Source organism: Narcine bancroftii, chromosome 1 (genome assembly GCF_036971445.1).
Source record: "Narcine bancroftii isolate sNarBan1 chromosome 1, sNarBan1.hap1, whole genome shotgun sequence".
NCBI lineage: Eukaryota > Metazoa > Chordata > Chondrichthyes > Torpediniformes > Narcinidae > Narcine > Narcine bancroftii.
The window spans coordinates 354508282-354523900 of record NC_091469.1 but is presented as its reverse complement, the minus strand read 5'-3'; the positions used below and the strand labels follow the sequence as shown (position 1 = coordinate 354523900).

Below are 15619 nucleotides of genomic sequence, written 5' to 3'. Positions count from 1 at the left end.
CATCTAGAGTTAAATAAATAAATGCATTAATTCAGCAAAAAAAAAACACTGCAATTAGAATCCTCAATCGTATTTGCAGTGTCTGTGGACTTTCCTGTTTAATTATAATCCACGTTAGGTTTCTGAAAAATGTTTCTGTTTACAGTGATTTTTTTTTGCATGTCAATCTGAAGTTAGATCATTTCAAAAAAAGAATGTAGGTGGGGAAGTTTTGAAGTTTGTAATTATTCACACAGCATGTTATTATGCAAATATATACCTGAAATGAAATTGCCTTCCCATGTTAAGTTCCATTGAAGATAAACTCCTTTGTTAATGAAAAACATGATAACTATTACATTGGTCATCTTTAAGGCAAATCAAAATTCTGGCATTGTAACATTTTAAGATTGTACAACAGTGCATGCAAGAAGGATAATACAATAATAAAGGAGGATTTTAAGCTATGTCTAGTCTGAGCAAATAAAATGATCAGCAACAGTTCTGGAGGATGTATTTATGGAGTTTATAGGATCAGATTTTCTGGATCAGTATTTTCGGGAATCAATGGGTGAATCAGACATTTATAGATCTGGTATTGTGTAATGAAGAAGAATCAACTAATGATGAGGGGAAAAAATGATCATAGTATGATATACTTTTATAAAACAATTAAAAGTAATTTATATTATGTAGGCTAAGATTCTGTTTCCCCGGATCAGGAGAGAAGGATGTGGAAAACAGTGTCTGATCAACTTTAGCAGTTAATGCAAGTCCTCTTGCCATAGGGGCACTGTAGACAGTGAGAGGCAAGCTCGTAAGTCACAAGCAAATGGTGGCACGCAGACAATTTTGACAGAGGATGTGGTCAGGAAAGAATGACGTAGTCAGTCCGAGGAATTGCATTTTATCAGGTCATTGGCAAATTAAACACTAGACAGTCAGAAATATGTGGGCTTAGTTCAGCAGTGAAAGGGAAGAGTATTATATTTTTCAGCTTTTATCCCTTCAGCATCAAGAAATATACGTCTTCTTCTTGAATATGTATAATGATAAGGCCTCTCTACTACCTTCTGTGGCAAGACAATTTTCTGTGTTGGACAATTCCAGTTTGACCACCATCCCATTTTTTTTCTGACCTCACTTCTAAATTACTTACTCTGCATCTTGATATCATAACCCCTGATTCAGGACTCAACAGCCACTGGGAACATCCTCAAGGTCTACTCTGTCCAGCCCTGTTAGTTTTAGTCATTTTTATGAGAAACCTAATTTTTCAATTCCAGTGAATATAGATTCACAGAGTGATACAGCACGGAACAGGCCATGTTGACTAAGTTGGCATTATGGGCTAATCCCATTTATCTGCATTTGGTCCATATGATTATTTGTCATTCCTATCCATAAATAAATCCAAATGTCTTTTCAATGTCAGAATTGTTTGCTTCTAGTTTCCTCTGGCAGCTCAATACAGATACAGACCTAACACAAGTAAAAAAAAATTGCCCTCAGGGTCTCCCCTTCTAATCTTAAACCTATACCCTGAAGTTCTACAAACACGTACCTTAGCAAAAAGACTGAGCGTTCATGTTATTTGTATCCTTTGTGATTTTATAATGTAGGTGTAATCTTTCTTCATCGGTCAGTCCTGCCATCCCAGGAATTTGACCATTAAGCATTTGTTGAATCCACATCACAGCAATAATATCCTTCATCAGATTTGGAGATAAAATTGCCCAGAATACTCCAGATGTTCTTGCTTTTACAATCAAATCCACTCTTGCAATGAGGACTATATAACATTTACCTTCCTAATTGCTTGCTGCACCTTAATGCCATTCCCAATCTATCACATTCAGATAATTATATATGATAATTAAATATAATAATGATACCTTGAAGGAGGTCTCAGGCCCAAAACGTTGGTTATATATCTTTACCTCCGATGGACACTGCGAGACCTGCTGTGCTCCTCCAGCATTTTTGTGTTTTTAATAGTCGGATGATAATCTTTCTTCCTGTTTTTACAATCAAAGTAGGTTACCCCATATTTATGTTTTAAACTGCATCTGCCAAGTTTTAGCTCACTCACATGACACCTCTTTGCATTCTCCTCACAGCTCATATTGGCAACCTTAGCTCTGCAGTCTGCAACTTGAAGATACTAAATTTAGTTCCCTATATATTATGAATAGTTAAGCCTCAAATATTGATCCCTATGCCGTTTTAATGGTCGCTGCAGCCTCCAGGATAAAGGTCCATTTATTGGCACTATCTCCTGATTTTTTTTTAAACCAAATTCTTACTCCCATGTGCTTTGCACTCTAACCTTTTACGTGGGACCTTATGAAATGGGCCTCCACTGATTCTTCTTTACCTATAAAAACTAATTAGATCTTCAAGAAAAAACTCTACATACTTCAAAGCAGATATCCCACCCTTCCCCACTGCTGTTATTAGGTTTATAAATATAAACTTCCCTGTTTTTGTTTCTCTTCCTTTTTGAAATAGTTCCATTTGCCATTGTTCAGTCCTAGATTCCGTTCCAATATCTAAAGAAATTTGGAAGTTGACCATCAATGCATTCATTATGCCTATGGCCACTTCTCTTCACCCTCTTAGATGTAGATTAAAATTCCTGGTGATTTGTTGGTCTTTATTCTTATTAGTTTCCCTAATATTATTTATTTTCTATTATTCATTTCCTTCTGTCCGTCCTGCTCTCTAAATTCTTGGTTGCCTTACTACCTGGAAGGTATTTATACCCTCTTTATGTGAAAGTTCACGTTAGATTGTTTTTCTGTTCTTCATTCCTAACTATTTTTTTCCTCCATTTCTGACTGTAGAGGGTTTTAATTTGTCTTGATTTACTCTTTTCTCTGATTTTGTTCACATAGGTTGCAAGAACCTTTTACTTCTGGAAAGTGCAAGGACTGAGGCTCATCTCATGCTATTTCTTCAATCCCTGTTTAAACTTATGTCTCAGTGTCTCTTTATTAACCAATTCTATAATAGATTATTCAAGGATTGTGACAGCTGGTAAATCTCCAGCTTGCCAATGCATCACAGAGCCTGAATCTCAGATTCTATTTTATCTCCCCATAGGAATGCATACGTTTGAGGAAATGGCTCCCAATGATTTTCAACAACTCTCAAGTTCTAAAGTTGCAGTTGATCACTTATCTTCCCATGCCAATCTTAGAATCTCTATTTAAATTAATAATTTTATTAAATCCGGTGAGCAAATCCAAACTCTACACATTGTGCTAAAAACCTACTGTGCTCTCCGATGGACCCACAGATTTACATTCCAGATAACAGCACAATCACCTGACTCCAATTAGCCAGACCGTTGGTTACTCAGTTCTCTGGGAGACTAAAGACATCATTATATCAACAGAGTTGAGAGAAATTAACAGCAAATCTGAATCAAACCATAACATTTCAAAATTAAAATAAAATCACCCTTTACTTACTTTCATTGTGGGCCAAAAGACCTGTTCCTGTGCTGTACTGTTCTGTTCAAAATCCACTCTCCATGGATGCTACACTTGTTTAGGCACTTAGCTAAGAAGATGTGTTTTTGTGGGTATTGGAAACGGCGTCTACTAGAGCTTTCAAAATGGAATTAGACAGACCAAGAAAGAAAATAATTTTCAGGAATAGCAGGAACTTGTGGGGGAATGGATGGAATGGACTACAATGAGTTAGCACAGCAGTAGTGGGAGAAGAAGTTCATACTTACCTTGTGGAATAAAAATCCAGAAGTTAGGTGAAGGTTAGAAAATCAATAGCGGCAAATGAGGCAATTAACTATAAAGATGACCAAATAAACAATTAGAATATCAGATTGATCATGATTCAATAGAACCATGTCAATCATAAATGGTTTTGATTCTTTCTTGATTTCTTCATTTCCAATCCATAGTAGCCAAAGGATAATGTTATATTGATGGAAAATTGATTATTTCAAAAAATAAAGGAGGATTATGGAGTTCAAGCTCAGAATGTCCCGAATTGCTTTGCATTAATTGAAGTTCTTTTCAATGTACGGTCAGTGTGATAATGTGGAAAATGCATCAGACATGTAATGTAAATTTCCACAAACTTAAAAAAAAGTCCTAACAATTGAGTCTTTTTCAGCAATGTTAACTGAAATGTACGTTTTGAACTTTCACTGCCAGAACTTGCATTTGTTTACATTTGGAAGGAGACTGGATTAATGGAGTTACTTGTTGATCACTAAGCTGGACTCATTCTGAGTTCCTACTTGCTGGATCCTTGCCATACCATTGGGATTTGAGATTTTCCAGGTTTTGCATGAGCTGACTCCTTGCATCTTCCAGCAAAACTCAGCTGAGATTTTCAATGTGAATGGTGAAATGTCTCTAGTGTGTGAGGCACACAGGAGACATTTCAGTCTGGCTCAGTCTGGATTCAGACTGACAGTCTGATTCTTGGAATAGGTCAATGGTTGGGAGAAGTTAATTCAGTGAAAATTTCCATTCCATTACTTGCTTAAAATAGCAACCAATAAGACAGAGGTAATTTGTTCAATTAAATGAATGAAGTAGATCTATTTTTTTTTAAATATACATGCTTCCGCCAGATGATAATAGATATTTTACAGCTGTCTATATTGGGTTGGGGTTAAAGTACGAAGCCACCTCAGGAATGGACACACCTGAGTGACATAATCAAATGTTTTCAAGACCATCATGAAGTTAAGGAAGTGGCACGATCAGCACTGAAAAGTCTGTTCGTGAAACCCCCCAACCCCTCTCATAAAAGTCAAGTGTTCAGCCTTCTGAATTCAGATGGGAATTTGGCCAGTTTGTTGGATAATTAGCTATGTACATTGTTGACCAAATATCTGAGACGTCATGGGTGGATGTCAAATCAATTTGGCCTATTGGATAGGACAATGGAGATAATTCCTCTGCTCTTTTTAAGAGTGTGATGCAATCTTTTGTCCATCTGAAGGGCAGATGGGGCATGGCTTTAACAATCATCTGAGAAATGAATCCAAAAGGTAAGCATTAATCAGAACATCCTTAATTGATTTCATTTTCAGATACTATAAGATTTTACCTTTGGAGTGAACATGTATAAGATTCCATTTGTTGCTCCATGTAGTGTTACTCCTCGAATTAGATATATAAGCAGCACCAAATAAGGAAAGCAGGCTGTTACATAAACCACCTGTGTCAAGAAGAACATTGAAACATTCTTTCATCAATCACAATTTGTGCTATGTGCTTTATTTACCCCTAATGGTTCAACCTCCCAATCTCCATTATTCATAAAAGGTTCAGTGACATTGTTGGGGACAAAATGTGTGTGGGCACTGCTGGTGTGGAAAAAGGTCAAATCAAGCATTGGATAAACATGGCTTTTCAGCTGTTAACTGAGAATTTAAAATTTGTGTCTATTTTATGACACCTGAGCAGAGAGCAACATGCACAGGGGTGACTGTGAGATACAATGTGGCAGCATTGATTTGGTGAATCTTAAGCTTATGGAGAAAACAATGAATGTCAGCCAAATGCATGTTGGATTTGTCAAGTTTAAGGCAATACACACAGAGGAGTTTCAGTATGATATGAGCTCGTGTAGCATCAGAGATGGTAAATATGACAGAAGTGAAAATAAGCAATCAGTGATGAGATAGATAAAAGGTTTGAAGCTCAACGGAGTTCAAATATCACACTTGAAATGTTACAGTCTGTTATATTACAACCAATTCACAGAAAGTGGGGCAGAGCTGAGGAACAAAGGTTGAGATTAAAAATAATGGATGCAAATTTCTCAATACTTGGAAGAAGTATCTGGTCATATTGCATAGAATGTTGGATAAAGAAATTATAGAGTGCAGTAGTCAGAGCTATTTTTGTTGGAGTCAATTTGAATCAAAGGTTGTATTGTATTTCACTATGCTGTCTGTGGCGTGATAGTGGAAAATGAAGAAAGATGGAGCTAGCACATCCTGCCAGTGTTCCCTTTCACAAAGGGCAGTTCACTTGAAAATTCAACAGTAACATGATATTTCAATGGAAATGGGTTAGAGTCAGGTGGGAGAAGGCAGGACTTGAACCTATTCAGTTTGTTATGGTATTTTATATATCCTCAGTAGTTTATGAGTAATGGCACAGATTGTGATATCTAAGGCAGTGAACCAATTGCAAAGATGGGATGGAAGAGAAGCTGATAAAAGCAACTTCAACCTTTTTGCAAGTTCCTGAAGCTAGAAAGGAAGTATCTCTTCTAAAATTTAAACAGGTGTTATTGGGTCTTTCATTATACTATTCTGTATGGCGCTTCAATTGTGTTACCCATTCACTGTGATGCCCTCCTCCTCCCACCTTTCACCTTCTACACACACACCAAAAAAAAACAAGATCAAGTTTAGAAAACTGATGCCAGTGATGATCAGGAATAGGGCCCAAGGCAATGCAGCCACCCGTCAAAATTGTCACACTGCAGGAATTCGAGATAAATCTAATCATTATTTGAAAGTTGGTCTCATTTTGTTAGTTTGATTCAAACTTTGGTTTATTGGTTATGATGATATTGGACAATGGAAAAAATTACTTTTTAAACAGACAGCCCAAGAATCATTCCATTGAATAACCGAACAATTGTTCATTCAAAAATTGGAGAAGTGCCAAAAGAATGGACATTATTATTCATTCATTCATCTTGACTAGTCTTAAATGCCCTTGAGAAGTAGGTGTCGGCTTCCCTTCGAAAACAACCGCATTTTGTATGGTAAACCTAAACGCAGCATAGGTGAGAAAAAATGCTGATTGTTTTTGCATCTGTAATTTGGATGGGAACTTGTGTGTGATGGTATGCTGCTGCCTTATCACTTCTGCTAGTAGAAACTGCAGGTTTGGCAGATATTGCTGCATTAGTCAAAGCTAGTAACTACAATGCATTTTGCAGATGGGGCGCATTGTTGTCAGTCGGCTACTGGTGGAAGTGCTAAATATTTGAAATGGAGGATTGAATGTCAACCAAGTGGCTAGCTTTATCCTGAATGATAAGCGTCGAGTATTTTAGGAGCTGAACTCATCCAGGCAAGCTGTAGTAACCAGCCATTCTGAACCTTTTTTTTGGCTATGGCCCCCTTCCCTTGTGAAGCAGTCAGGTTTAGTTGGTTTCTTCTGTAATTCTCTCCAAACAGCTACATAAAAGATATTTGTGCTTTGGCCCCCATCGAGAATGGCTGGTGAGTAATCTTCACTCTCCTGACTTGTAACTTATGATTTAGGTCTAAGAGCTTGGTCACTTCCCTGATCAAATGGCACAAGTAGTTCAATTGTTATTTCCATTGGGAATTTGAAGGTGGATGTCAATAACAGAAGCCTTATTGTTTAGAGTGTTTGCAAAGTGGTTGGAAGGCAGAGAGTTTGCTTGAACCACATACCTGGTCGGGTGCTGAAGGACTGTGCGGCCCAGCTGATGGAGGTCCTAACGGACATCTTCAACATCTCCCTGCAGCTGTCCACTGCCCACGCAGGATTCAAGGCAGCCACCATCATCGTAGTGCCCAAGAGAATGACAGTAACTGGACTAAATGACTATTGCTCAGTGGCACTGACCTTGACCATCACAAAGTGCTTTGAGCAACAGGTTATGGAACGCATCAAATCACACTTTTCAGCGATATTGGACCAGTTAAGAGTGTAATCCTGACCCACTTGGAGAATGATGCCTCATACACCTTGCCGGTGTTCATTCACTTCAGCTTGGCATTCACCATGATCATATCTCATTGGTTGGTGGATTAACTGTCCTCACTGGGACTCAACAGGCCTCTCTGCAACTGGATTCTGGACCTTAATTGATAGATCAGTCAATCTGGAATTGGTAGCAAAATCTTCCCCATCATACCGAGCAATTGTACGCTCAGCCTGCAACTGTTCACACTGCTGACCCTTGGACTGCACTGCCAGATTCAGTTCATAGAATCATCATGTTGGCTGATGATAATAACAGGAACTGACCTCATCGGCAACAATGATGAATTGGCTTAGAGAGGATATTGGGACACTTGTAAAATGGTGCAAGGCCAACAACCTGGGTGTCAGTGTGGACAAGACAAAGGAGATGTTTTGTGGACTTCTGAAGGACAAAGGTCAACCACTCTCCATTACACCTCAATGGCTCCATCATGGAGAGTGGAGAGGACAAAATTCCTTGGTGTGCAGATCAAGGGCAACCTATCCTGGACTCTCACACCTCATTAGTCAGGAAGGCGCAGCAGCACCTACACTTCCTCAAGAGGTTGAGGAGGGCAAGACAACTGGCCCCAACTTGACATCATTTTACAGGAGCACACTTAAGAGTGCCCTATTTGGCTGTTTCATTGTATGGGATGATAGCTGCAAAGCATTAGATTGGAAGTCAATAAAGAGGATCATCAAAATGGCTCAAGATCACTAGGGTCTCCCTTTCCTCTAAGGACAACATTCACTGAGAGTGTTGCTTAAATAGGGCTCAAAGAATTATTGAGGACCCTTTCCATCCAGCACACAGTATCTTTGACCCACTACTAAGGAGGTGGTTCAGGAACATCAAAATCAAGACCACCAGTCTGGAAAATAAATAGCTTCTTCCCACAGGCTGTGAGATTGATGAACAGTTTCCTGTAATGGAGTAAATTATCCCAAAATATTTACACTGTGTGAATATATAGTTTCAATTTTATCTTTATGTATAAATGTGCCATGTATTTTGTGTGTGTGAGTGAGTTTGTGTAAGTGTGTATGTATTGTGATCTGGAGAAATACTTTTCTGTTGGCATATGTTCAGATAATAATGAACTTGAAGTTGAAGATAAAAAAAACTGAAAATTTTTGCTGTAAACTTAAGTTTCCTGAATTAGAGAAATAATTTAAATATTCCAAATTCCTTACCTATCAGAGCACAAAGATTGAGCAATAATTACCTTGCCAGTAGATTCAGTGCCCCGAACTATGCAGATATAGACTATAAGCCAAGACAGTAAGAGACACAGAATCATTCCCCAGTGGATAACTCCAGTATCATCGATTGTTGGAGAAATATTTAACGTCTTTCTGTACCAGAAGTATTCAGTGGCAGAACTTTTTGCACATTCTTCAATGAATCCAGTGTTGTTTCTGTTTAATGGGCAGCTAGCCCAAGGTAGGGGACTCTACAAAATGGTGAAATAAAAGAAAAATCCTAATTCTTAACACGAATACATGAATAAATAACATAAGTAAAGCAGGTTCCCCTGGATTAACAGTCCTTTTGATTCACAGCAGTGCTTTTAAAATTTGATATTAATGGAAGGAAAGAATCATTCAATCAACCTGATTAAAAAAAAATCCTTATTAATTGGAGAACAGAGACAGGATTTAAATATATGGTGCAGATCCAGAGAATCCCAGGGAGGGATGAGTGACAATTCCCCTCAAAATACAATGTTTTATGGGATTGGTAAATGCATTTTAAGTTAGATTCAGAATTCTTGACATTTGTTTGGACAGTTGGGTGGAATTTCTGCCTGATCATTAGCCTCAATTTAGTCCCCTATGGGCACTGTTATCAGTAACCAAACAGAAGGCATGAATAGTACTTTCTTTAGATTTGATAATGATCACGACAAGGACAAAAAAAATGCACGAAATTTAGGGCATTAGATAAAAGGAGAGTGAAGGCTTTTAAAAAAACCATCGCAGGGGTACTGCCAACACAGCAAAATACATCCAGGAGAAGGCATTTCCAAGTATTTTTTAAACACCAAGCTACTTACAGTATGAAACCTGTACATCTTTCCCAGAACCCTACAGTCCTTGTACTCGGTGAGTTTGGGTGGTTCAATCAGCCTTGACAAATAACTGGAAACATGGTGAGCACAGTGTTTAAAGAAATGAAGAGTTAGAAAGGTCTCAGGATGTGAGGTGCTGGATACAAGATACTTAGCTTTTTTTGTGCTCTTGTCGCTATACTATTCATGTGGCTGAATCAGTAAAGATTATGATTACCAGTTCAATGCTATTTCAACCCCTTCTTCTCATACCTGAAACGAGTGGAATAGGTACCAAAGGATCCAGGAATTGATGGCGTTGTAGTAAATAGAGACGAGAAGTGATACAACAAGACTTCCTGCACCTGTTTGTGGGAGAAAGAATAGCTGACTCCACAAATTTAAAAGGTATTCTTCTTTGATTAACTTTCAAGAAAGAAAATTACCTACCAACACCAATCAAATATGGACTGACTGTTTTCCAAGCACCAATGCTTCCTTTCCTCATCAGCTGACCTAGTGAAAGCTCCATATAAAACAAAGGGAGTCCTTCCACAATGAACATTATAACATAAGGAATTAAAAATCCACCTGAAAGAGAAAATACAAAATTATTTGTAGAAAACATTTGAAACTATGGTCCAGCTTTTAATACCTATAATTGTCATTGTACTGATGCCTTGCTTCATTTTCCTTTAAATAGTTTACTCTGTTTCCTTCTGGGAAGGCTGGAAACCTAGTTCAACACCTTTTCTGAGGTTGATTCATTATCATCTGCTGAGAGTATGACCAAACTGCCAATTATGGAATCAACAGATAATTCAGGGACAAGCCATTCACCCCAACAAATCTAACTTGGCTTTTTCTAAAAGTGTCCAAACTGGTGTAAAAACTATGTACAGTGTTCAATGCCATAGTGTGTTTGATAGTTTCACCTGTCACTACTCACCTTCAATAAGACTGATAACCCTCAAAGCAAATTAGTAAATTGTAATTGATCAATTAGCTGACATCTCTTGCCAAGGTGATCATTATGGAGCTATCAGTTCAAATGTGAATGGCTTTTCTAGGTTTCCTGACCTATGCCACCTTCAGATGAAGCAATAAATTCATTTTAAAATTCTCATTCCCACCCCCCCCCCAAATACCTACACAATTTCCTTCCCTTTTCCTTCAATGGTTTTTTAAATATAATTAGTCACTAAATTGTGGTCTAATATTTTGACCAGCCCCTAATTTAATTGCAGTGAGGTTAGAGACCATGCATTCAAATGCCAAGATTGTAAATTTTGGAATTTGTTCCCCAAATATCTCTTTCCATATTAAAGATATTTCTTATAATGCAATCCTGTGACAAAACATTTGACCATCTACCCTTATAGTTTTTGGTTAATGCATTGCTTTTTGGGTTAATAATGCTGACCAACAAATTACTGTTGTTTAGATCTTCCGCAGCACAGTGGTACATCTGGTGGAGCCACTGCCTCAAAGCTCTACAAAATACATTGCTGAACTATTTAAACACCACTTTCTTTTCCTGTACTACTTCAACTAAGAATATTTATTACCTTTTATATTTATTATCTTTCTGTACAGTAATCTATACTATTAGAATTGGATTTTTTTGGGACAAAGTAATTGTTTGGCTGTAGCAAGAATATCAGTGCAGATGTACAAAAATGTCTGTATATTTGCACACTTTACTTGTGGGTTTCCCCCCCCACCCCCCAACCCTGAGATCCTGTTACCTCCCAAATCCTAACAACACACGAGCTAATTCCTTAATTAGCCACTGCAATCTGGTGCAAATATATATGTGAGGGGTAGAATATGGGGAAGTTGAATGGTTATGTGGAGGCAATAAAATAGAATTAGTGTAAATGGGCACTTGATGGTTGGTCCAGACTCAATGAGCCACAAGGCTGGTTTCCATGTTGTACAATTCTACAATTAGACAATAACCATGCATATTAATAATTCAGGCACCTTCACTGTAAGACATTTCACTGCCTTCACATGCCCTTCCTTATAAGGGATTCCACGGTCATGAGTGATCTTATCAAATCCATGAGGACAGAATCGAAAGAAAACACTAGTGTCAAAAGAAATCAATTTGAATATAAAGAATACGAGACAGAAATAGGCAAAGGTAGCATGGCCTCTAAATGGTTCTACTATTTAATTATACCATTGCTGATCCTCATTTCTTCACTCCCTTTCTGTCCAAAAAAGAATTGTGACAACCTTGAATATTCTTGATTATTGAGCATTCTGATTGAAATTCTAAAATTCCTCTTCACATCATCCCTAAATGGTTGACTCCTTATTGTAAAACTACAACTTCTGGCTATATACTTTTCAATTTATTCTGACTTTTCTTCTATTTTATAGTTTAATGAGATTACCTAATTTCTCAACTTTCTCTTCCCTTCAGCAAATTCCCTCAGCTCAAAAATCTAAACTTGATGGATGTCAATTAGCTCCATTAAAGCTCTAAAGACTGGTGAGATGACCCCATTTTATATTTCTCAAGAGTTATTTTGATTTGGTTGCATTCTATTAAAAGTTAAATGTACTAACTTATCAAACATTTCATCATATCAATGACGTGCTGTGTTAGCTGAAAGTTGGGAGTGGTAGCCATTTGAAAAGTTCTTTTACCACCCTAGAAAAAAAAACTATCCTTTACTTTTAACAATAAAATGTTAAAATTATTTAAAATTAACCAGTTTGAGAAAGTACATATTTTTTGTGATCTTCCTCAACTTTGAATCTGAAATCTGTAGCATGTTTAAGGTTTTCAATATAAAAGGCGCACATTTCCAAAAAACTAACCAAGATTAGAAAATGTAAAATGTTACATTGCAGAGGATACCAGCTCTCTTACACAAGCTCGAGGAGTTAATTTGGTATCACAAATACTATTTACACAATAACAAAATACCCATTACCTTGAAGCCATAACTGATTTATGTCTTATTAGTGATGCCTGATCGGAGCAGTGGAGCCCTGAAGTAAATTGTTAGCTAATGTCTACAAATTACATTCTAAAGAAAAGCCCATTTGTAAAGGATTAACTTTTGAAAGGTCCTTAAAAATCATTCTCAAAACCTATAATAAAAACAGTTAGATGTCAGTTAATCTTGAATGAAATGTAATTATTTTTGACAAACAGGTCTCTGCAGCCTCATGTTCCCATCCTTCAACTTCAAGACCTATAACCTGTAAAACTCAAATGTTCAGAAATGTGTAAAAGAGATGGTAATAGCAATCAATAACAATTTTTGCCTCTAATACTTGAGAAATAATACCAGCCAGTGGGTTCTTTTCAACTTTTTAATCTGATATTTAAAGAAAATTTTGGAAATTGTATCTGTCCAGTAGAAAATCCCCTCGGTCACCAGTGTCAAACACATACAAGACCTTCAACTGCTTGTTGCATTTCACTCCTATTGGACTCAATGGAACAGAATGAGAGGAGCGAAATTAATGGTTAATACTTTTTCATGTGACTTGTGCTATTGACCAAAACCCCAGCTTCCTTCTCCCATGCCCAGTGTTTATTCAGCTGACAATATCTGGGACTATTAGGCAATGGTAAGGAGAACATAAAATGCCAAACAAAAGAAATAAGGCAGAATCACAAAGACTTGTTTTAGAAGGGCGAGGAGGAGGAGGAGGAGATTTAAAGAATTAATTCCAGAGAATTTGAGCTAAATCCTCTCATGCAAATAGCATTTAGCTGGTGCCGAGAATCTGTCTGGAAAAACAAGCAGAAGCCGGAGTGGATTGAATTTGGGGTGGGTGGTTAATCTTGTTGGATTTGGGTTAGAGTTGCTCAGCTTGGGGGGGGGGATTAACATTGTCAAATGGCCTTTATCCAGGAAAGAGCATGTGAAAAGAGTTAAGTTTGCGAGACAGGTGGATGAATTGTCAGAAATGTGTGTTTTGAACAGGATTCTCCAAAAAATCATTCTGGGAGCAAACACTTCTTGTGTTTCGGGTTAGTCTGCAAGGCTGGACTGAAACCGGTCAAAGCTCTTTGGGGCTGAAAGTTGATTGTTCACCAAACAAATTCGGAAGCAAGGACATGTTTGGTCGGGTGCCGAGTCCTTTGCTACTTCAGGTACAAAGTGGTATTATTTGCCATTTCCGTATCTTTAAGCAATACATTTCATAACCGTAGTCCTCCCTGTGCAAACCACCCCCCCCCCCCAAAGGACAGGAAATTCTAAACCGAAGAGAGGTGGAGCTCGTTTAAAAGAATGTGAGGAAAACGTGAGAGGGAGATAGTCGGATTGGGGGCACTTTGCAGTTTGAAAGCCCGGAAAACCCCAAATTCAGAAAGGTCGGAGTTTTTAAAAAAAATTCCTGCAATCATCATTTTGTCGACCTGCCAAAGTCCACTTCAGACTTGCGAGCGCCCCTCAAACCTTTCACTCTGAGGCGGTTGGAGAAGTGGCCGGGAGATTTCCAATCCCCAGCAACTGCAAGACCACTTTCCCTTTCTTTGATGCAGGGCACGAGGCACCGAGCCGAAAGAAGACACGCCATCCCTTCAGACACAAATGGGCGCAATCGATCGTTTCATTGGTTTTCAAATGATCGGGGTTTTTTTTTAAACCACCCCCCCCCCCCACCTCCCCCGCCCCCGCTCCCGCCGATGCGGATTCCAGCCGCGCTGGTTTGGATCCGGCAAGGCCGGGTCTCCATGTCTGCCGGAAACGAGCCGCGCTTCTTCTTCGCGAACGCTCGCGGCTCGAGAAGAATGTTGGATTTCCTTTCCCGCGGAACCCTCGCCGCCCCGACCCCCCCCCCCCCGCCCGCCCGCCCGCCCGCCCGCCCGCCTGCCGGTCCTCCGCGCGCGCACACACAAAGACTCACCTCCGCCATGCATCTGACAGAGATAGGGGAAGCGCCATATATTTCCCAAACCCACGGCGTAGGAAATGCACGCGAACATGAACTGCATGGGATTGTCCCACGAAGGCCTCGAGTCTTCCATGTTGGACGAGGGATCCGCTTGCTGCTTCACCGGCCCGGTGCGAAGTTATTGTGGGGGGGGGGGGGCGAACTGTCCAGGAATCTGACAGAGAGAAAAAAAAAACCCCAGACGCTTAGTTTTTTTTAAAAAAAAACCCCACTCGGATGAAGGAGGGCTGTGCCGAGACGAGTTAACGGGGAGCGGGCGAGCGAGCTCCGGATGTGCTGTGTGCACAATGTCTCCGCACGGTGATTGTTCTCCAAGGCGTGCTCACAAGCGATTGGGTGGACGGGGCCGTGGAGGATGGGCAAGTTTTGGAAGTTTATGAAGTTGTCTTCAGTGACGGAAGTCCGCAGATGCAGCTGCGAATGTCATATAAGGCTAAGGTCCTAAAAAAAGGGGCGGACGGCGCGTAATCGCGGACCAGATCTGCTCTGGCATGCCAGAAAACGGGGCTGCTCGAGGCGGGACGCGCCGCACTCCACGGCCTCAGTGATGCCGGGTGCCAGTCCGTCCCCCTTCACAGGCGGCTGAACCACAAGGTCCGATCGTCACCAGCTTCTCCTCCACCCCCCCCCCCAAAAAAAAAACATACCCCTTGCAACCATTTTGTGGAGCAGCTGCCTGATTAATTTCAGGTTGACTAGAGGGTTGAAACGCTTCACTGACCATCAAGGGGTTTTTTTTAAATAAAGGCTTTATTTGGCCGATCTGTGGAGCAGAGCAGCAAACTGACCTCACGGAGATAGAATATCAAACTTTTTGGTTCAAAAATAGGGCCTTTGGAAGAACAAAGAGATTGAATTTGTGGCCCGTACGCTCATGCCTGAAAAAATGCTGAGATGAGGAGGGGGGGAGGGGAAGTGATAATGAAGATC

General features: G+C 39.4%; 1 protein-coding gene across 9 annotated transcripts in view; it reads right to left on the bottom strand.

The window, feature by feature from the left end:
- The window catches only part of LOC138749637 (sodium- and chloride-dependent transporter XTRP3A-like), a 66360-nt gene extending 51152 nt beyond the window's left edge, over positions 1 to 15208 (bottom strand). For 3 of the 9 annotated variants that reach the window (XR_011348795.1, XR_011348798.1, XR_011348796.1), the window contains exons 1-5: positions 14642 to 15193; positions 10208 to 10348; positions 10031 to 10122; positions 8933 to 9160; positions 5071 to 5181 (exon numbers count right to left, since the gene is read on the bottom strand). Coding sequence is in view for 4 of the 9 variants with exons in the window: in XM_069911305.1 (XP_069767406.1) it covers positions 5071 to 5181; positions 8933 to 9160; positions 10031 to 10122; positions 10208 to 10348; positions 14642 to 14762 (693 nt within the window). In the remaining 5 variants the exon portion in view is untranslated. Of the gene's footprint in view, positions 1 to 5070; positions 5182 to 8932; positions 9161 to 10030; positions 10123 to 10207; positions 10349 to 11743; positions 11844 to 12337; positions 12423 to 14150; positions 14171 to 14641 lie in introns of those variants that run through there. The other 6 variants (XM_069911327.1, XR_011348814.1, XR_011348800.1 and 3 more) reach the window with 6 other exon arrangements.
- Positions 15209 to 15619: the final 411 nt, after the last annotated feature.